The sequence below is a fragment of the Ylistrum balloti genome, unplaced genomic scaffold (genome assembly GCF_031769215.1).
Source record: "Ylistrum balloti isolate Yb309-2 unplaced genomic scaffold, AGI_CSIRO_Ybal_v1 Utg369830, whole genome shotgun sequence".
Lineage (NCBI taxonomy): Eukaryota > Metazoa > Mollusca > Bivalvia > Pectinida > Pectinidae > Ylistrum > Ylistrum balloti.
This window is the reverse complement of record NW_026781993.1, coordinates 1,747,325-1,770,768: the sequence shown is the minus strand read 5'-3', so window position 1 is coordinate 1,770,768 and position 23,444 is coordinate 1,747,325. Positions and strand designations below refer to the sequence as shown.

Here is a 23,444-nt window from a genome sequence, read left to right as displayed (position 1 = left end):
ACTTTATACCTATGTTTGTGTTGTACACTGTACATGTTGACACCTATGTTTGTGTAGTACACTGTACAAGTTGACACCTATGTTTGCGTGATACACTGTATAACTTGACACTATGTTTGTGTAGTACACTGTACAAGTTGACACCTATGTTTGCGTGATACACTGTATAACTTGACACTATGTTTGTGTGGTACACTGTACAAGTTGACACCTATGTTTGCGTGATACACTGTATAACTTGACACTATGTTTGTGTGGTACACTGTACAACTTGATACCTGTGTTTGTGTTGTACATTGTACAACTTGATACCTATGTTTGTGTGGTACACTGTACAACTTGATACCTATGTTTGTGTTGTACACTGTACATGTTGACACCTATGTTTGTGTAGTACACTGTACAAGTTGACACCTATGTTTGCGTGATACACTGTATAACTTGACACTATGTTTGTGTAGTACACTGTACAAGTTGACACCTATGTTTGCGTGATACACTGTATAACTTGACACTATGTTTGTGTGGTACACTGTACAAGTTGACACCTATGTTTGCGTGATACACTGTATAACTTGACACTATGTTTGTGTGGTACACTGTACAACTTGATACCTGTGTTTGTGTTGTACATTGTACAACTTGATACCTATGTTTGTGTGGTACACTGTAAATAATGACACCTATGTTTGTGTAGTACACTGTACAAGATGACACCTATGTTTGTGTGGTACACTGTACAAGTTGACACCTATGTTTGTGTGGTACACTACATGTTGACACCTATGTTTGTGTGGTACACTGTACAAGTTGACACCTATGTTTGTGTGGTACACTGTACATGTTGACACCTATGTTTGTGTGGTACACTGTATAACTTGACACCTATGTTTGTGTGGTACACTGTACAAGATGGCACCTATGTTTGTGTGGTACACTGTATAACTTGACACCTATGTTTGTGTGGTACACTGTACAAGTTGACACCTATGTTTGTGTGGTACACTGTATAACTTGACACCTATGTTTGTGTGGTACACTGTACAAGTTGACACCTATGTTTGTGTGGTACACTGTATAACTTGACACCTATGTTTGTGTGGTACACTGTACAAGTTGACACCTATGTTTGTGTGGTACACTGTATAACTTGACACCTATGTTTGTGTGGTACACTGTACAAGTTGACACCTATGTTTGTGTGGTACACTGTATAACTTGACACCTATGTTTGTGTGGTACACTGTACAAGTTGACACCTATGTTTGTGTGGTACACTGTATGACTTTATACCTATGTTTGTGTGGTACACTGTATGACGTTATACCTATGTTTGTGTGGTACACTGTACAAGTTGACACCTATGTTTATGTGGTACACTGTCTATACTCACCTTAGGTGACTCAAAACAGGCAGGACAATTCTCTGCTATAACTGGCAGTTTGTTCTGTAAATGAAAGATCAAATTGTGAAACAACAATGAAACAAACACTTCTACAGACTACACACGGCTGTTGTGAACAATGTGTTGTGAAACAACAATGAAACAAACACTTCTACAGACTACACACGGCTGTTGTGAACAATGTGTTGTGAAACAACAATGAAACAAACACTTCTACAGACTACACACGGCTGTTGTGAACAATGTGTTGTGAAACAACAATGAAACAAACACTTCTACAGACTACACACGGCTGTTGTGAACAATGTGTTGTGAAACAACAATGAAACAAACACTTCTACAGACTACACACGGCTGTTGTGAACAATGTGTTGTGAAACAACAATGAAACAAACACTTCTACAGACTACACACGGCTGTTGTGAACAATGTGTTGTGAAACAACAATGAAACAAACACTTCTACAGACTACACACGGCTGTTGTGAACAATGTGTTGTGAAACAACAATGAAACAAACACTTCTACAGACTACACACGGCTGTTGTGAACAATGTGTTGTGAAACAACAATGAAACAAACACTTCTACAGACTACACACGGCTGTTGTGAACAATGTGTCACTGGAATGTTTACACTGCTACAATGTATCTTTTTATGAATACATTAATGAGCCACAGACTTAGGAGCACATTAACTCCCATACCTATTGTTAATGGTTATTTTAACTTACTTGGATGAAAGGCTCCAAAATTTATTAAAATTATTTACCTTGACCCACTTTCAATGTCACTGCTCAGGGTCAAATGAGTAGGGAACTTAATATATGTCTTTATAGTAAGAATGTTGTTCAGGCCCATGGGGTTTCTTGTCAAGAAAAAAAATTGACAACTACAGATACCCTGGTAGGACACCAGTACTTAACCAGTACTTTGAACCAAGTAAACTAAGAACATATTTAGAATTCTGAAACACATTATTAAAGTAAGACATTTTCAATCTCAAAATGTAACAAACCTGTTCGGCAAATGTGCGAAGCTCTTTTTCCCTAACATATACAAGAGGACGTATCACACGTAGGTCTTCTTTCCTGTGAACACATCAGAGTAAACCAAAATACAATATTTATTTCTCTGTAGTGTATACAGTGACTGTGTGAATGTGTAGTATGTATAGTGACTGTGTGACTGTGTAGTGTGTATAGTGACTGTGTGACTGTGTAGTGTGTATAGTGACTGTGTTACTGTGTAGTATGTATAGTGACTGTGTGACTGTGTAGTGTGTATAGTGACTGTATGACTGTGTAGTGTGTATAGTGACTGTGTTACTGTGTAGTGTATACAGTGACTGTGTAGTATGTATAGTGACTGTGTAGTATATATAGTGACTGTGTAGTATATATAGTGACTGAAGTATATATAGTGACTGTGTAGTATATATAGTGAATGTGTAGTATATATAGTGACTGCATGACTGTGTAGTATATACAGTGACTGTGTAGTATGTATAGTGACTGTGTGACTGTGCAGTGTGTATAGTGACTGTGTTACTGTGTGGTGTATACAGTGACTGTGTAGTATGTATAGTGACTGTGTAGTATATATAGTGACTGTGTAGTATATATAGTGACTGTGTAGTATATATAGTGACTGCATGACTGTGTAGTATATATAGTGACTGTGTAGTATATACAGTGACTGTGTAGTATGTATAGTGACTGTGTAGTACAAATAGTGACTGTGTAGTATATACAGTGACTGTGTAGTATATATAGTGACTGTGTAGTATATATAGTGACTGTGTTACTGTTTAGTGTATATAGTGACTGTGTAGTATATATAGTGACTGTGTAGTATATACAGTGACTGTGTAGTATATATAGTGACTGTGTAGTATGTATAGTGACTGTGTTACTGTGTAGTATGTATAGTGACTGTGTTACTGTATACTATGTATAGTGACTGTGTTACTGTGTAGTATGTATAGTGACTGTGTTACTGTGTTGCGTGTATAGTGACTGTGTAGTATATATAGTGACTGTGTTACTGTGTAGTATGTATAGTGACTGTGTAGTGTGTATAGTGACTGTGTGACTGTGTAGTATATATAGTGACTGTGTTACTGTGTAGTGTATATAGTGACTGTGTTACTGTGTAGTATGTATGGTGACTGTGTTACTGTGTAGTATGTATGGTGACTGTGTTGTTGTATAGTGTGTATAGTGAATGTGTTACTGTGTAGTATGTATAGTGACTGTGTTACTGTGTAGTATGTATAGTGACTGTGTTACTGTGTAGTATATAGTGTGACTGTGTAGTATATATAGTGACTGTGTTACTGTGTAGTATGTATAGTGACTGTGTTACTGTGTAGTATGTATAGTGACTGTGTTACTGTGTAGTATTTATAGTGACTGTGTTACTGTGTAGTATGTATAGTGTGACTGTGTTACTGTGTAGTATCTAGTGTTACTGTGTAGTATGTATGGTGACTGTGTAGTGTGTATAGTGACTGTGTTACTGTGTAGTGTATATAGTGACAGTGTTACTGTGTAGTATGTATGGTGACTGTTATAACTTACCCTACTGTGTAGTGTGCCTTCATTGTTCGTAACAGACCATTATGGAAGACCGACATGAGGAAACTGTAATACAACAAACCCAACGTTATTTGTATCACTGATGATCATCTCAGTCAAAATTTATATCTGAAAACCATGATAGTATGATCTCCTTAAACACATCATAGTATGATCTCCTTGAACACATCATAGCATAAGTTCCCTTTCCATACGGAGGCTTACCTAAACACATCACAGTATGTGCTCCTTAAACACAATATGAGCTTAAACATATCATAATGTAAGCTCTGTAAACACACCAAAGTAAAAGCTCCCTTTCCTTGAAGTGAGTTACCTTAACTCATCACAGTATGAGTTTCCTTTCTTAAAGCCAGTTACTTAATTAAACTGTTATTCAGCATTTGTTTGTATGGAGGTTGGTCCATCTGAATAATAGGTGGACTTTTACCTCATTAATACACATACAAGAGATCCCAGAGGGATCTTGGCACCCACTTTTATTTGATCTTTATTTGGTCTTTGAAAGTTTGATCTTTTCCTTCTTTTCTCTTCTCAGTTTTAGCTCTTAATGATAAGACATTTGAATATTTTTTAATTGTACAAATAGCGATGATAACCTTTACCTGCCAAATAAAAAATGGCCGCCTGGAAGCCATTTTGTATCTTCTGATCAGTCTCAAAATCAAACAGACACAAAGAAAGAACAAAGGGAACATACATATGAAATTTGAGAGAGACCCATTAAGTACTTCTTAAGAAATAGGGATAACAATCTTTACAATGCAAAATTCAAGATGGCTGCCTGTCAGCAGGACAGACCACAGACCATGGATGCAAAGTGATTTGAATATGGCGGGCTAAAAATTGTTTAGGGAAGGACGATGGAGGGACAACAGACCACAGACCCAGGGCAATTTGAATAGCCCACCATCTGATAATGGTGGGCTAAAAACCAAATAAACATAAGTAATGTGACAAAAAACTATATTTGAAGATAAAAAGAAAATAGCAAATAAGGATGAATCTTAACCTTTCACTCAGATCATCAAGGTGTTGGCCCAGAGCTAGAACGTTATATCCCTCTCGTCGAGCACAGGCATAGATTCGGCCTCTCTTCATACGACTACAGAAGCTACAGATAGATGCACATTCATAGTCCAAGTTCTGAGCAGTCTCCATGATACCTAGACCATCAAAAAACAAATACCGGTATTACAAAATTTCACTGAAATAATATCCCTAAATTTAGTTTTTTTTCTATACTTTTGTATAAGAAATGGTGTATTGATTTTTATAAGCGTTTGAGGAAAAGAACGAACAATAACAAATAATTTTTGCCATAAAGTGCAACAGGAGTACCCAAGGGTGAAACAATCAACCCCCATCCCATCACAGAGTAAAAAAAAATTTCAAAGCATTTCCCATTTTTTGGTTCCCACTCCAACTAATCAACTTAACAAGAGATCCCAGAGGGATATTTGTGTCCACCAATGTTTGATCTTTATTTGCTCTCTGAAAGTTGGATCTTTTTCCTTCTTTTCCCTTCTCTGTTTCTACTCTTGATGATAAGACATTTGAACATTCCTTTGCAGAAATAGCGATAATGTTTCCCTGCTTAATCAGAAATGGTTACCTGCAAGCCAGTTTGCTTCCTCTGAACAGTCCCTAAATCAAAGGGGCACAAGTAAAAACCAAAGGGAACATGCATATGCATTTTGAGAGAGATCCATTCAGAACTTTTTAAGAAATAAAGGCAACAATCTTTAAGGAACCTATATATGAAATTTGAGAGGGATCTATGCATTTCTTCTTAAGAAGTAGCGATAATAATCTTACAAAGTCAAATTCCAAGATGGCCACTTGTAGGCCATTCATAGCAATAGCAATAACAAACTTCGTTGAATAAATCCAAGATGGCCATCATAAGCCATTCTGTTTTTCTGATCAGTCCCAAAATCAAAATGGCACACCTAGGGACCAAGGGAAATATACATATGAAATTTGAGAGAGATCCATTCAATACTTCTCAAGAAAGAGCATTAAAAACATTTCATTGTCACAATAAAAGACGGTCACCTGTTTGCAATTCTATTTTCCTAATCAATCCCAAATTAAAAGGTAAACCACATATCAAAAATGAGAAATATTTATCCAATACTTCTTGAGAAATAGCGATAATAAACTTACATCTTCAAAATCCGATATCATTTCTACAAACTCAATCCTACTCTAACCCCTATAACCTTAAGAAGTCATCATTTATACAAAATGTTATTAGTCTTTCCTCAGGATATTTCACATCCAACTCAGTAAGAATCTGCCAAGGCATCTCCAAAATCCCAAATTTCACCCATCTTTGCACTTCTTTCCCAGATGACTGTACAGGTTTCAGGCAAAAAACGAGTTTTTCTGACATGTTACTTACATTGTGTTTCATAGAAGTAAGGTACCCCAAGACTCGCCAGATAGGCCTTCAGAGGTCGTGGGTCATATGATGGTGTCTGCGGGTCAACGGTTACAGCTCCAAATTCAAATGTTAGGCCCTGCAGAGAAGCACAGATAGATAGGAATGACAAAAAATCAATAAATTAAACTGATGTTTAACCTTGGCTCAACAGTACAACTTGTACTGATGTTTACATTGGCTCAACAGTAAACCTTGTACTGATGTTTACCTTGGTTCAACAGTAAAACTTGTACTGATGTTTACCTTGGCTCTACAGTAAAATTTGTACTGATGTTTTACCTTGGCTCAACAATAAACCTTGTACTGATGTTTACCTTAGTTCTACAGTAAACCTTGTATTGATGTTTACATTGACTCAACAGTAAAACATGTACTGATGTTTGTCTTGGTTCAAAAGTAAAACTTGTACTGATGTTTATCTTGGTTCAACAGTAAAACTTGTACTGATGTTTTACCTTGGTTCAATAGTAAAACTTGTACTGATGTTTACATTGGCTCTACAGTAAAATTTGTACTGATGTTTACATTGGCTCAACAGTAAAATTTGTACTGATGTTTAACCTTGGCTCAACAGTAAAATTTGTACTGATGTTTACCTTGGCTCAACAGTAAAACTTGTACTGATGTTTACATTGGCTCAACAGTAAACCTTGTACTGATGTTTACCTTGGCTCAACAGTAAACCTTGTACTGATGTTTACCTTAGCTCAACAGTAAACCTTGTACTGATGTTTACAACAGTAAAACTTGTACTGATGTTTATCTTGGCTGAACAGTAAAACCTACTGATGTTTACCTTGGCTCAACAGTAAAATTTGTACTGATGTTTACCTTGGCTCAACACTAAAATTTGTACTGATGTTTACCTTGGCTCAACAGTAAAACTTGTACTGATGTTTACCTTGGCTCAACAGTATCACTTATACTGATGTTTACCTTGGCTCAACAGTAAAACTTGTACTGATGTTTACCTTGGCTCTACAGTAAAATTTGTACTGATGTTTTTCTTGTTCAGACAGTAGAACTGAAGTTTACCTTTCCTCGGCAGTAGAACTTGTATTGACGTATGGTGTGGAGAAGGCTAAGTGAATCCTTACCACCCGACAGACATACGAGGACCTTGTCTCCATTCTGTATCATATCAAACTCTGTCACAGCCTGCGATATGGAGAAATAGATATAAAAGCAAGTGAGTAGGGGCTCATGGAGACATAAACCTTACCTCTTATATTATCATTTTGGATGTTGTGAATTGTGTAGGTTGACTATTAGTTACATTGATGTGACATGGATAACTATCAGGGGTGAATATTGTCATAATATTAATATAGCAATGTTGGTGTGATATGGACCACTAATAGGGGTGAATATTGTGTTAATAGGGATGACTGTTTTGATAATATTAATACAACCATTCTGATGTGACATTGACCACTAATAGGGATGTCTATTGTGATAAAACTTGCTGTGTTGATGTGACATATACCACTAATAGTGATAACACTGGGCCTGTTGGGGCGACATGTTCCACTAACAGGGGTGAACATTGTGATAACACTAGCTGTGTTGACGTGACATTGACCACCAATAGGGGTGAATATTGTGATAACACTGGGCATGTTGGTGTGACTATTTTTAGGGGTAACTATTGTGTTAATATTAATATAGCCATGTTGGGGTGACATGGACCACTAATAGGAGAGATTACTGTGATAACTGTGGTACTGTGGTTGTAACATGGACCACTCATAGGGGTAACTATTGTGATAACACTTAAATAGCCATGTGATAATGACCACTATTAGGAGTGATTACTGTGGTACTGTGGTTGTAACATTGACCACTAATAAGGGTGACTATTGTGACAACACTGGGTGTGTTGTTGTGACATGGACCACTAACAGGGGTGACTATTGTGATAACACTGACCATATTGATGTGACATGGACCACTAACAGGGGTGACTATTGTGATAACACTGGGCGTGTGGTTGTAACATTGACCACTAATAGGGGTGACTATTGTGATAACACTGGGTGCGTTGTTGTGACATGTGTGGTCATAACTTTTCAGACTATTGATTCAGTAATGTTTAGTAATCCATACCAGCAAACTAAATGTACTAAGGTAAGAATAAAGATGGAAACAAACCTTGAGGAATGGTGTAAATATCACTTTGGGAGGAGAAAACCAGCCACTCTTCTTCTCTTTCAAACCTTTAGGAGATTTATTTTTGCTATCTATTGGTTTCTGTTTTTCCTGCAACTTCTGTGTGTCTGGTGTCTTTTGTGTGTCCTGTGACCCCTGAGTGTCCTGTGTCTTCTGTGTGTCTGGTGTCTTTTGTGTGTCCTGTGTCTTTTGAGTGTCCTGTGTCTTCTGTGTGTCTGGTGTCTTTTGAGTGTCCTGTGTCTTCTGTGTGTCCTGTGTCTTTTGTGTGTCTGGTGTCTTTTGTGTGTCCTGTGTCTTTTGAGTATCCTGTGTCTTCTGTGTGTCTGGTGTCTCTTTAGTGTCCTCTGTCTTCTGTGTGTCTGATGACCTTAGTAAGCCTTGTGACCTTTGTGTGTCCTGCATGTTAAAGTCAGCATTTGAACTTTCTTCCATTTTTCGTCGCTTTGCTGCTGAACATATCACTGTTTCTTTACACAACATCTCGATAGCTCCAGTTTCTTGGGGTCTGTTGACACTCTCCTTAAGGTGATCAGTGATACCTTCCTCCTCGCACTTATCACATCCCTCTTGATATGTTACCTCTTCCTCTGACTTGCTGCCAGTAACCTCTTCAAATTTACGCTTGTCAATCTGAAATCCACTGTTTAGAGCCTTCATCATTTTCTCGCTAAACCCTGCAGTTGCTGCCTCTGTAGGGAGGCAATTTTTGTTTTCAAGTGAACTCTCTACACCATCTTGTTGTGTGAGTGGACCCACTTCTACTTGCTCCTCCTGTCCACCAGCCACAAACGATGGTAGTCCTACACGTTCACGAATAGTTGGAGGACAAAACGGCAATACAAAGCCATCATCTTTAGCTGTTGCTGAGTGCCCATTAAGACACAGGGCGGCTTCACTTGGCAGTAAGAACCACCTGTAAGTCTGGGTCTGCTCATCAAACATCTGTGTGTGATCAGACAGCTGGTACTTTGTCTGAAAACAACATCAAATCCTGTTTTAAAATCCACAAAATAATTTAAATAACAACAATAACACCGACAGGAGTGAGAAAGGGTCCTGTTTATCCTTGACCATATCATTTGTAAATGTAATGCAGTGTTTGAATTTTCAGATGTATTGGAAAGCTAAAAGATTTGAACCTTCAAACAATCTGAAAAATGTTAATTCCAAAAGCAGCTGAAATATCTACATTATTCAGACAATTAGAAAATGATAAGCTTGACAATAAGTTTATTTACTTGATGGTTGGACAGTGTGTGATTCAAGTGTTGTCATCACAAATCTGATAAATCACTTATAAACAAGACATCATAGTGAAGCTGCTAGAACACTTATTTTCAAAAAATAGTGGTGGTGGTTATGACCCTCCAACTTTGTAACTCAGATTTGTCCAATATGAAATGGTCCTTCACATGTATATAAAGTTTGATTGAAATCCCTTAAGAAATGAAGCAACTAGAGTGCTGACAAGGATTTTCTAAAAATATCAAAAGTGATCTGACCTTGACCCTACCACCCATAAATTCTAAGTCATCCAGAATATAATAATCCTCAATAGGTGTGTGAAGTTTGAGCAAAATCCTTCAAAATGAAGCCACAAAAGTGCTGACAAGGACGATGTTTCCAAACATTTCCATCCAGATTCTGAGTTTTCAGGATTATCTGATCTACTGTACTTAAGCAAACTATACCCATAACCTGTGGTGCCTTGTGTGACCTCATAACTGTATTAACTAAGAGACTTTTGCTATGATAGTTGATATCACTATATCATCTCAGATACCATAGGGGTAACTCACCTTCTCTGCTTGCCTGAAAAGATCCTTGGCTTTCTGAAGGCAATCCTGAAAAGGAAATCAAAACACCACTGTATAATCTTACATCTATGCAATTTTTTTCATTGTACAGTGAACAAAAAAAACCATACCTATTCCCTGTACTTTTATACCTTGCATTCTGTAGGTAATGAAGCTGTGATATTAGGTGGGGTACCAAGTCTTGTTATACATGGCAGTCTGTAGATAATGGAGTCCTGATATTAGGTGGGGTACCAAGTCTTGTTATACATGGCAGTCTGTAGATAATGGAGTCCTGATATTAGGTGGGGTACCAAGTCTTGTTATACATGGCAGTCTGTAGATAATGGAGTCCAGATATTAGGTGAGGTACCAAGTCTTGTTATACATGGCAGTCTGTAGATAATGGAGTCCAGATATTAGGTGAGGTACCAAGTCTTGTTATACATGGCAGTCTGTAGATAATGAAGCACTGACATTAGGTGGAGTACCAAGTCTTGTTATACATGGCAGTCTGTAGATAATGGAGTCCTGATATTAGGTGGAGTACCCTGTATGATTTTACTTACTTGGTAGTCTGTAGGTAATGAAGCCTAGATATTAGGTGGAGTACCCTGTTTTGTTTTACTTGGTAGTCTGTAGGTAATGAAGCCTAGATATTACTTGGGGTAACCTTTATGGTTTTACTTACTTGGTAGTCTGTGGCAGTAATGAAGCCTAGATATTAGGTGGAGTAACCTGTTTTGTTATACTTGGTATTCTGTAGGTAATGAAGCCTAGATATTAGGTGGAGTACCCTGTATGATTTTACTTACTTGGTAGTCTGTAGGTAATGGACCTTTGACAACAGGTGGGGGTACTCTGTACTTCATCTCCCCTGAGCTGTACTGTATATGGCCCAACCATTTTCTATCCTTGAAGACCTTTTTTGAAGAAAAAAAATGAATTACTGGTATATGTGAAACAGAATCATGTAGTCATTTAATTTTTTTAATTGAAACAAACCAAATTTTTAATAAAAGGCTTTGTAGAATTTCATTCCTTGAAGTGCATTGGGTGACTAAATAAACGTAGCCCTTTTAATTGCACTCTGCTGTTTCAGATCAGTAGCAAAATTATGTTGATATAGTTATTACATTGGATAAAAACTTGTTTTGTTCCTGAGAATGAGAGGTCTGGTGGAGTTTTAGTATATAGCTCTGAGTGTGACTTACCCATGTTTCCATGTGTAGTTCCCATACACAATGACTGAAAGGGTGTACATTTCCATCATCATGAAACTCATTGTAAAATCTTGTCTTTTCTTATTCCATTGGTAGAAGTAAAAATTCTCTATTTTAATCACTGCAAATCTTACCTGAAAATTTTTTTGTCGCCATTCCCCAGTTTCTGGATTGAACATGTACTGTCAAAAAAAAAAAAAAATGAAGAATTTGTCTACCTCAACAAACATGACTGGTCTGACTCTGGTAAATCATTTAAAGGCAAAAACAAGCTTGGCTGATTTTAAGATGGGAAATGAAATTAAATCAGAGAAACACAATCTGCTAGGACAAGTCCACATCCTATTTTACTGGATGTTGTTTACTGACATTTTGTTTTGTACAAATAAGATGTCCGTCTAACTTACTGTGTTATCAACAGTTCTCAAAATGTGTGAAAATGTAGTTTTATTCCTCAAAACTTTATCATAATGTGATACCAGAATTTGATTTCTGTTGTATTTTTGTTACCGTATATATCTAGTAATATGCCCACCCATACTTGTTACTGTTTAGTAACATCACCTGGTAGATCTGGACCAACTGTCAACGACTGGCTTAATGCAGTTTTCAAATTACTGTATATTCCATTTATAAGCTGCATCAGTATATAAGCCGCAGAACTGGTTTTTACTGATTTTTTCTATTTGATCCACATATTAGCAAAACCAGAATATAAGCTGCACCCTTTCTTACAAAGTGGTAGCCATTATATTGACCAAAGTTTGTTGATAGGACAGACAACAGAGAGCAACTTATCAAGATTATCAGTGAAACATTTAATAAAGTTTACAAATGAATTATACACAGATAATCCTTTATTTTATTGACGTATTTCAAAAAACATAAAATAGCAAATATCAAATTCATTTGGCTTGGGTGCCTTCACATATTGTCTACGCACAGATAGAGGGCCTGACTTTAAGTACAATTTACTAAAAAAATCTCTCCATTGGAGTCTGTTAAATATTGACGAAGGCCCTTGCATGATGACCAAATTCTTATAGTCCACTATTATTTCCTCATGTAAGTTACATGAAGCCATTCATATCGTAAACAAGCATGGCGGTCATTCTAGAAATTTACCAATAACCCTATGACCTATCGATCCCAGGATGTTAAAGGCTATTGTAAACATCTGTTTTGGCTTCGAAGTAACCATGAAAGTCCAAAAAATTTTGTTGTGATTCATATTAAAGGGTATGATTAATTAGATCCATGAGATAGTTACTCTTATTTCAATCTTCAAATTATCCAGTATACGATTGCAAATGACGGTTCGAGACAATCTGTTACGTCACAAACACATGACGGACAGGTACTCATAAAAAATCTCAGTGCCGTCTCGTACTGGTGAACTGGTATGCTTCCTTTTTTCTCTTCATCTTGCTGATTTTTTTTCATTCACATATAAGCCTCACTGGCATTTAAGTCACATGCCAAACTCACGAGGAAAATAGGTGCGGCTTATAATCGGAAAATATGGAAAGCAACATATTGATTTATCATTGATTGGGACTAAAACCTAACTTTCAATTAAAGTAACACCACAACTTACTAGTGTATTGACATTTGAACAGTGATTTTGATTTAATTTTGATCAAATGGTATTTCAAAATATCAGAGATAAAATTATGTAGGTCTGGGTGGAGTTGAATTCTGACTTATCAAGGCTTGTTTAATATAATATTAGAGATCATACATGTTCAGTTTATTAAACAGTATTTCCAATTTCACTGTGTATCTCTTCTAAACATTTCCAGACTTACTTGAGGCAACAGCTTCCAGCCATGTTCTGCAGTCAGTTTTACTGCCTCCATCACAAATTCAAATGTGTCCTTTTGTAAAAAGTATGGTAGGTTGATTCTCACAAATCCTGGTCTGTAAAAAACACAAAAATAAGCTTATGTCATTCTCACAAAGTCTCCTCTTTCAAAAAACACAAAAGTTAGCTCATGTCATTCTAACTAAACTTGGTCTGTATAAAACACAATGCTAGCTTATGTCATTCTCACTTAGTCTCCTCTGTAAAAAAAACGAAATAGTTAACTAATGTCATTCTCACTAAGTCTGGTCTGTATAAAACACAAAAATAAGCTTATGTCATTCTCACTAAGTCTGGTCTGTATAAAACACAAATGTTACTTAAAAAGTCTAGTAGTTTGTGATGTTAAGTAGATATCTAGAAGTTTGTCTTGTTTAGTAGAATCACATAGTTTGTGATATTAAGTAGATATCTAGAAGTTTGTCTTGTTTAGTAGAATCACATAGTTTGTGATGTTAAGTAGATATCTAGAAGTTTGTCTTGTTTAGTAGAAATCACATAGTTTGTGATGTTAAGTAGATATCTAGAAGTTTGTCTTGTTTAGTAGAAATCACATAGTTTGTGATGTTAAGTAGATATCTAGAAGTTTGTCTTGTTTAGTAGAAATCACATAGTTTGTGATGTTAAGTAGATATCTAGAAGTTTGTCTTGTTTAGTAGAATCACATAGTTTGTGATGTTAAGTAGATATCTAGAAGTTTGTCTTGTTTAGTAGAATCACATAGTTTGTGATGTTAAGTAGATATCTAGAAGTTTGTCTTGTTTAGTAGAAATCACATAGTTTGTGATGTTAAGTAGATATCTAGAAGTTTGTCTTGTTTAGTAGAATCACATAGTTTGTGATGTTAAGTAGATATCTAGACGTTTGTCTTGTTTAGTAGAATCACATAGTTTGTGATGTTAAGTAGATATCTAGAAGTTTGTCTTGTTTAGTAGAATCACATAGTTTGTGATGTTAAGTAGATATCTAGAAGTTTGTCTTGTTTAGTAGAATCACATAGTTTGTGATGTTAAGTAGATATCTAGAAGTTTGTCTTGTTTAGTAGAATCACATAGTTTGTGATGTTAAGTAGATATCTAGAAGTCCTACAGTGTGCAGATTATAAATAAGACAATCAACATACATATATAGTAATAGTTATCACATGATACCTGATGATTTCGCGTGGTGAATATTCACGATAACGCCGGAGATGAGTCCTGTCCAGTCTACCGTCTTCTGCTAGCAAGTCTTCTATCTGTGTTGCTGTCTTCTCATCCAAACCAATCAAGTCCTATCACAAATATTACAAGGGTGTGTGTGACTTTACAAACAACATCAGCATAATTTAAATTGTATTCCATCATCTGGATGAAAAATTTCATTTGTTTAATGTTTTGAAAGAGTTAAGAAATCTGAAATCCTGCCAATGGATATTTGGGCCATTTAAGGGTGAATTTACAGTACCAAAAAATATCACAACCTGAACATGGGGCCACTCAAAAGGACATTTACAGTACCATCACAATGAAATAATATAGTCAGCATATGAGGCCACTCAAAGGGAAATTTATAATACTATCACAATGCAATATCAAAAAATGGATTTAGGGCCACTCTAAGGGAATTCTGCAATAACATCATAATGAAATATTATAACCTGGACATGTAAAGTAAAAATATTCAGTAAAAAATATGAAAATATATCAGTTTTAAAGTGAAATCATGTAACATCTTTCTTCATTGATTTCATCTATAAACTCAAGTGTCCACAAATGAACAGACAAGAAAGTATATCATAGTCAGTGGGAGGGTACCCAGGTTAGTGGAACTAGGTCACTGAAGGTTTACAATGTTTGGCCACAAAATAATGAAACAGATAAGACAATCTGATGACAGCTCATACATCATACCTTAAATTAAAACAAGAGGCCCATGAACCTTAATGGTCATCTGACAAATACTCATTTCAGAAATTAATACCCTCCTTAAGTGATGTTTCAAATGAAACTTGGATATTTAGGAATAATAAAATTTGAATGAAAAACTTCAGCTAAATTCAAATTGAATACACTTACCATGGCAAAATGTTCTGTATATATCAAACTTACCATGGTATTAGGCCCTGTATATATCAAACTTACCATGGTATTAGGCCCTGTGCATATAAAACTTACCATGGTATTAGGCCCTGTACATATAAAACTTACCATGGTATTAGGCCCTGTACATATAAAACTTACCATGGTATTAGGCCCTGTATATATCAAACTTACCATGGTATTAGGCCCTGTATATATCAAACTTACCATGGTATTAGGCCCTGTATATATCAAACTTACCATGGCATAAGGCCCTGCACATGCACATCCTCCCCTAGCTTGAATACCAAACAGATCATTAAGCACAGCGGCGACGTAGTTATGATGGAGGAAACGACCGGCAGCGGGATGATACACCAGGAAGGAGAAGATAGGAAGTCTGTTGTTGTTGATGGGGTTACCTAGAATCACCAAATTATCACAGTCGCTCCACATCTCACACGCTTTTCTGTAATATCCAATGTACTTATCAGTTCTCTGCATCAGTATGTTTATTTAATATTTCTACCTTCTTTGAAATACTCATAAAATATTTGTAGTGTAATTTCTTTCTTGAAAAGAAATCAATCGTCCTATGTCTTTTCTTGACATCTTACATAATGTTAGAAAATGAACAATAAAGGTAAATGACAAATAACACCAAGGAATACCTCAACTTCAGAGCTTCTGTTAATGTAACAATAGCCTTAGCAGCCTCAGAATGTTACTGATGTGACAGGACTGCCTCAGAGTTCTACTGATGTGACAGCTCAGAGTTCTACTGATGTGACAGGACTGCCTCAGAGTTCTACTGATGTGACAGCTCAGAGTTCTACTGATGTGACAGGACTGCCTCAGAGTTCTACTGATGTGACAGGACTGTCTCAGAATGCTACTGATGTGACAGCTCAGAGTTCTACTGGTGTGACATCTCAGAATGCCACTGATGTGACATTACTGCCTCAGAATGCTACTGATGATACAGAACTGCCTCAGAGTTCTACTGATGTGACAGGACTGCCTCAGAGTTCTACTGATGTGACAGGACTGTCTCAGAATGCTACTGATGTGACAGCTCAAAGTTCTACTGGTGTGACATCTCAGAATGCCACTGATGTGACATTACTGCCTCAAAATGCTACTGATGATACAGAACTGCCTCAGAATGCTAATGATGTGACAGGACTGCCTCAGAGTTCTACTGATGTGACAGGACTGCCTAAGAGTTCTACTGATGTGACAGCTCAGAGTTCTACTGATGTGACAGGACTGCCTCAGACTTCTACTGATGTGACAGGACTGCCTCAAGAGTACTACTGACGTGACAGCTCAAAATTCTACTGATGTGACAGCTCAGAATGCTACTGAAGTGACAGGACTGCCTCAGAGTTCTATTGATGTGACAGGACTGCCTCAGAGTTCTACTGATGGGACAGAACTGCCTCAGAGTTCTACTGATGTGACAGAACTGCCTCAGAGTTCTACTGATGTGACAGGACTGCCTCAGAGTTCTACTGATGTGACTGGACTGCCTCAGAGTTCTGCTGATGTGACAGAACTGCCTAAGAGTTCTGCTGATGTGACAGAACTGCCTCAGAATTGCATTAAATGTAACAGGACTGCCTCAAAATGCACTCATGTGACAGACAGCCTCAGAATACCGGTATACAGATGTGACAGGACTGCCCCAGAATACCATAGATGTGACACATCTGCCACAAATTTCCACTGATGTAACAAATGACTGCAACAAGACGCCACAGAGTCAAAATAAGGATAATCATGACTTGCCAAAAGAAATTGTTTAAGCCATGAGCATTTACTTGTAAAGATCATGTTCCTTAGCCATGATTTCCTCAGCAGTGACAGCTTCCTTCAGCTGAAACACGAGTCCTGCCCTAATAGATTCGACAATAGCGGGTGTGCCACCCTCTTCTTTTAGCTCTGGCTCCTGTAGGTATCGATGTCCATCTCTTCTAACCTGTCAAATGTAAATATATAGCTTCATTAGAACTTGACTGCTACAGCTGACAATGAAAAATTGTGATTTAGATAGCATTGCAACTTGACTGCTACAGTTGACAATGACAACATGTGATTTAGCATTAAGGCCTAACTGCTATAGCTGAAAATGTCAACATGTGATTTAGGACCTGACTGCTAAAACTGACAATATAAACCTGTGATTTAGTATTGGAACTCAACTGCTACAGCTGACAATGTCAACATGTGATTTAGCATTAGGATCTGACTGCTTAAACTGACATAGACATTGTTAAAAGGTATACTTACATAAAACACAGATCCTCCACCACACTTCTCTGGTACGATATTACGGAAGAGGTTCTTTTTAGCCACCAAAACACCTTTCAACATTAAAATTAGACACTTTATGAAAGTGGAACAAGATCTCAATACTCACCATTACTTTGCTAACATGACTATCAACTATATCAGTGAAGATTACCATGAGGTATCTTGTGCCAAATTGTTTTAATGAGGTCAAGTGTGCATGACCTTTGACATCTTGATTGATGACCACCATTGTGAATGGGGTGTAGAAGTTAATGGTATTACTTCATGTAGAGAACATGTCTTTTTAAATGTGGATAGTAATGGAATATAAAGTCAATATTTTTTGTTTATATGACAACTTTTTATCCCATATAGGAAATGTGTTGATTGTAGGAATCAACATAATTGTGAAATAAACAAAAAAATCCAAATCAACATAATAATGTGGGATGTTTATATCACAATCCTGAAGTAACTCGCAACAACTCTTTATCTGTTTCATATGGGAAATCTGTTGAGAGTAGGAAGTAACAAATCTGTAAACAAACAGATCAATATAATGTGAAAATCAAACACGTTTAACTACCTAATAAGTGATCCCAGAGGGATCTTGGTGTCTACCAATCATCATTATTGTTTCTATGCAAGGCTGATTTTCTCTCTGCTTTTCCATTCTGTCTTCTTTTCTGTTTAATCATTTGATAATGAAGAATTGTACGTATGAAATCAAACAAAGATCTGACAAGATTTTCAGAGAAATAATGATAACTACTGTCAAAATCCAAAAACTTGTCTCTGGTCAGCCATTTTATTTTCTTGGGCAGATATGAAAATGAATGAGCACATCTATGGGAACATCCAGTACTTTAAGAAATAACAGGGGTAGTTGGTGTATAGATGGACAAAAGACAATGAACCACAGGGGTAATTGGCCCACTATATATTATGATAGTGGCAGGCTAAATATTTGGGAAAATTTGAGGAAAATAAGACAAACCTGGAGTGGAAACTCCTCCAACAAACTTGTGCGGTGAGATGAAAACGGCATCCTTATAAATGTAAGGCTGGTCCTCACTGTCAAATAGCAAACACATCACTACAGGAACAGTAAGGAGTGAGCTGTCTGTAACGTTAGTAACATATCACTACAGGAATAGTAAGGAATGAGCTGTCTGTAAGGTTAGTAACATATCACTACAGGAACAGTAAGGAATGAGCTGTCTGTAAGGTTAGTAACATATCACTTCAGGAACAGTAAGGAATGAGCTGTCTGTAAGGGTAGTAACATATCACTACAGGGTAGTAACATATCATAAGGAATGGAGCTGTCTGTAATGTTAGTAACATATTACTACAGGTACAGCAAGGAATGAGCTGTCTGTAAGGGTAGTAACACATCACTACAGGAACAGTAAGGAGTGAGCTGTCTGTAAGGGTAGTAACATATCACTACAGGTACAGTAAGGAATGAGCTGTCTGTAATGTTAGTAACATATTACTACAGGTACAGCAAGGAATGAGCTGTCTGTAAGGTTAGAAACATATCACTACAGGAACAGTAAGGAATGAGCTGTCTGTAACGTTAGTAACATATCACTACAGGAACAGTAAGGAATGAGCTGTCTGTAAGGGTAGTAACATATCACGACAGGAACAGTAAGGAATGAGATGTCTGTAAGGGTAGTAACATATCACTTCAGGAACAGTAAGGAATGAGCTGTCTGTAAGGGTAGTAACATATCACTACAGGTACGGTAAGGAATGAGCTGTCTGTAAGGTTAGTAACATATCACTAGAGGTACAGTAAGGAATGAGCTGTCTGTAAGGGTAGTAACATATCACTACAGAAACAGTAAGGAATGAGCTGTCTGAAAGGGTAGTAACACATCACTACAGGAACAGTAAGGAGTGAGCTGTCTGTAACGTAAGGAATGAGCTGTCTGTAAGTTATCACTAACATATCACTACAGGAACAGTAAGGAATGAGCTGTCTGTAAGGGTAGTAACACATCACTACAGGAACAGTAAGGAGTGAGCTGTCTGTAGGAACAGTAAGAAAGGTTAGTAACATATCACTACAGGAACAGTAAGGAATGAGCTGTCTGTAATGTAAACATATCACTACAGGAACAGTAAGGAATGAGCTGTCATATCATTAGAGTAAGTAAGTTAGTAACATCATCAGGTACAGTAAGGAATGAGCTGTCTGTAAGGTACAGCAAGGGAATGAGCTGTCTGTAAGGTTAGTAACATATCACTACAGGTAGTAAGGAATGAGCTGTCTGTAAGTAGTAACATATCACTACAGGAACAGTAAGAATGCTGTCTGTAAGGGTAGTAAGGAATGAGCTGTCTGTAAGGTTAGTAACATATCACTACAGGAACAGTAAGGAATGAGCTGTCTGTAAGGTTAGTAACATATCACTACAGGAATAGTAAGGAATGAGCTGTCTGTAAGGGTAGTAACATATCACTACAGATACAGTAAGGAATGAGCTGTCTGTAAGGGTAGTAACACATCACTACAGGAACAGTAAGGAGTGAGCTGTCTGTAATGTCAGTAACATATCACTACAGGTACAGTAAGGAATGAGCTGTCTGTAAGGTTAGTAACATATCACTACAGGAACAGTAAGGAATGAGCTGTCTGTACGGTTAGTAACATATCACTACAGGAATAGTAAGGAATGAGCTGTCTGTAAGGGTAGTAACACATCACTACAGGAACAGTAAGGAGTGAGCTGTCTGTAAGGGTAGTAACATATCATTAGAGGTACAGTAAGGAATGAGCTGTCTGTAAGGGTAGTAACATATCATTAGAGGTACAGTAAGGAATGAGCTGTCTGTAAGGGTAGTAACATATCATTAGAGGTACAGTAAGGAATGAGCTGTCTGTAAGGTTAGTAACATATCACTACAGGAACAGTAAGGAATGAGCTGTCTGTAAGGGTAGTAACACATCACTACAGGAACAGTAAGGAGTGAGCTGTCTGTAAGGGTAGTAACATATCATTAGAGGTACAGTAAGGAATGAGCTGTCTGTAAGGGTAGTAACATATCACTACAGGAACAGTAAGGAGTGAGCTGTCTGTAAGGGTAGTAACATATCACTACAGGTACAGTAAGGAATGAGCTGTCTGTAATGTTAGTAACATATTACTACAGGTACAGCAAGGAATGAGCTGTCTGTAAGGGTAGTAACACATCACTACAGGAACAGTAAGGAGTGAGCTGTCTGTAAGGTTAGTAACATATCACTACAGGTACAGTAAGGAATGAGCTGTCTGTAATGTTAGTAACATATCACTACAGGTACAGCAAGGAATGAGCTGTCTGTAAGGGTAGTAACACATCACTACAGGAACAGTAAGGAGTGAGCTGTCTGTAAGGGTAGTAACATATCATTAGAGGTACAGTAAGGAATGAGCTGTCTGTAAGTGTAGTAGCACATCACTACAGGACTGAGTTCATGTCAGTTAAAAACTTACTTTGTGCTAACTGGGTTCATGTCAATCTTTAAATAAGGAGCTGCTGTAGCGTAGTCCCAGAAGGCCAGAGCTCCGTGACGATGCAGACAAACGGTTACAGCATCAACATCAACCAGCATGCCTGTGATGTTTGAGGCCGCACTCAAACATCCAATCAGCTGTCGGTCGCTGGTCTTCCATTGCTATGTAGAAACAGATATTGTACAATCCATGGTGAAATGACACAACAATTGGACATAACCATATATAACTAGGACCTGAAATGGGCAAACTCTTCTATGACATGGTATTTATCTTCAAATCACTTCACTAAAGTTAAGTTCAAACTTTCCAATGAAACATATTATTTAGTACCCAAGGGATTTGTGATCCTAGATCTTTTAATATCTTGCAGGGGAATCCAAACCAAGCTGCCTTAAGGGAGAAAGTATAACATCTACTGAGCTACACAGCTGACCTTAATGAGAAAGTGTAACATCTACTGAGCTACACACCTGACCTTAATGAGAAAGTGTAACATCTACTGAACTACAACAGCTTCCTTAAAGTGAAAGTGTGACATCTACTGAACTAGAACAGCTTCCTTAATGAGAAAGTGTGACATCTACTACACAACCAGTGAGAAATACATTACCACTGTCAACTTTTTACCTGTAACTTGGCTTCAAGGTCAGCCAAACACAAACAGCCATACTGGTCCTCTTTAATCCTCAGCACCTGGAATGACACCAAAACACATTAGACAGAAATGCATCCTGCTTGTCTCCCTCTAGCCTTTTGCAAAATAAACATCACTTTTAATTACAGAATACTAGCAGAGTTGCTATACGACTATGAAAGATACTTCATATACTGTATGATGTGTTCTATTGTTCCCCGTGATGATACAGTTTGTGTATGGTGGAAGTTTCAACAGATAACTCATAGATGTCCTTGAAGAAACATCCTGGGATTAATGGTTATTTGGAAAATTGTGATGCATTTGACCTCTGTGACCTTGTTTGTGAATCAAGGTAATTCAATTGAACAAATGTGGAAGCCATTTATCCCAGTATGCTAGATGCCCAATATCATGACCCTAGGCCTCTCTCTTATACAGAAGAAGGTATTATTGATTTGATCTCTATGATCTTCAAAGTATGTCAAGGTCATTCATTTGAACAAACTTGACACTGTATATGGGGAAGCTTTTGCTGCATTTTGATTTTCACTTGCTTTGCCCTTTAACCATTGGGTATGTTTTTTAAGGCAATTACACAAAGCCAGTAAAACCAAAACCTGACAGAACGTTTCCTTGGATACAAAAGTCCTTTATCCTAGAATGCTACTGCTCCATTACCATAACCTTGGGTTCCATAATAAAGAAGACATGTAAACAAAAAGGGTAATGTTACATATGCACACTGTTCTCAGTCTGGAGTTTCTTTAGAATTTTGAAATAATCAGAAACATCTGATTAAAGTCTTACCTTAGCTCCGACTTCCTTCCATGGTAGTAGTGTGGAATGGTGCTCATATGGACTGACAAATACAACCTAAAACAGAGATGAAGTAGTTGTGTGAAATGTTACTTTCACATCTATGACCAAGTGTTAAAGAAAGCGTAGCCAAATTGACTACAGTATGTTGTTACCATCTGGCATATATTTTGTCTATAATCTGTTTACCATCTCATCACACTATTTTTGACCTTGGTGTACATAGGATTTTACTACAGCGAAAAAGTTGGTAAATTCAATACTTTCTCATACACTATGTACGTCAGTGCTAGTACGCTCTACACTGATCATTTGTCTGATGAAGGTGAACGTGTAGTCATCCAAAAGTCGCTCTAATTTTCTACTGGTTATATTATAAGAACTTTTTTCTATTGACATTACCAACCTGAATAAAGTGTTCCAAAATCTATGTATACTGTTATATTATGAAGTTTATCATATTGTCTTCTTTTGATTAGCTACACCAAAAAGAACAGATTTTTTTTGTTATTAAAATTAGATGGAATAAATAAAGAGTTAAGGAAGGTTTCTTAATTTTGTAGTAAATCTTAACTCTCTTGCAATTCCATAAAAAATGTTCAATTATTTCAATTTTTCTT

At 37.0% G+C, this 23,444-nt stretch overlaps 1 protein-coding gene across 1 annotated transcript in view; it reads right to left on the bottom strand.

The window, feature by feature from the left end:
- Positions 1–23,444, bottom strand: part of LOC132545139 (uncharacterized) — a gene marked incomplete at its 5' end in the record, with an annotated part of 30,827 nt that overhangs the window by 1,740 nt on the left and 5,643 nt on the right. Inside the window, 19 exons of the mRNA XM_060208813.1 lie at positions 1,394–1,447; positions 2,422–2,494; positions 3,986–4,048; positions 5,016–5,169; positions 6,411–6,528; positions 7,488–7,610; positions 8,604–9,593; positions 10,421–10,465; positions 11,233–11,340; positions 11,775–11,822; positions 13,449–13,560; positions 14,656–14,777; positions 15,826–16,033; positions 17,388–17,545; positions 17,857–17,930; positions 18,857–18,933; positions 21,348–21,529; positions 21,999–22,064; positions 22,816–22,881. Coding sequence (XP_060064796.1) covers positions 1,394–1,447; positions 2,422–2,494; positions 3,986–4,048; positions 5,016–5,169; positions 6,411–6,528; positions 7,488–7,610; positions 8,604–9,593; positions 10,421–10,465; positions 11,233–11,340; positions 11,775–11,822; positions 13,449–13,560; positions 14,656–14,777; positions 15,826–16,033; positions 17,388–17,545; positions 17,857–17,930; positions 18,857–18,933; positions 21,348–21,529; positions 21,999–22,064; positions 22,816–22,881 — 2,841 coding nt within the window. The remainder of the gene's footprint in view (positions 1–1,393; positions 1,448–2,421; positions 2,495–3,985; positions 4,049–5,015; positions 5,170–6,410; positions 6,529–7,487; positions 7,611–8,603; positions 9,594–10,420; positions 10,466–11,232; positions 11,341–11,774; positions 11,823–13,448; positions 13,561–14,655; positions 14,778–15,825; positions 16,034–17,387; positions 17,546–17,856; positions 17,931–18,856; positions 18,934–21,347; positions 21,530–21,998; positions 22,065–22,815; positions 22,882–23,444) is intronic.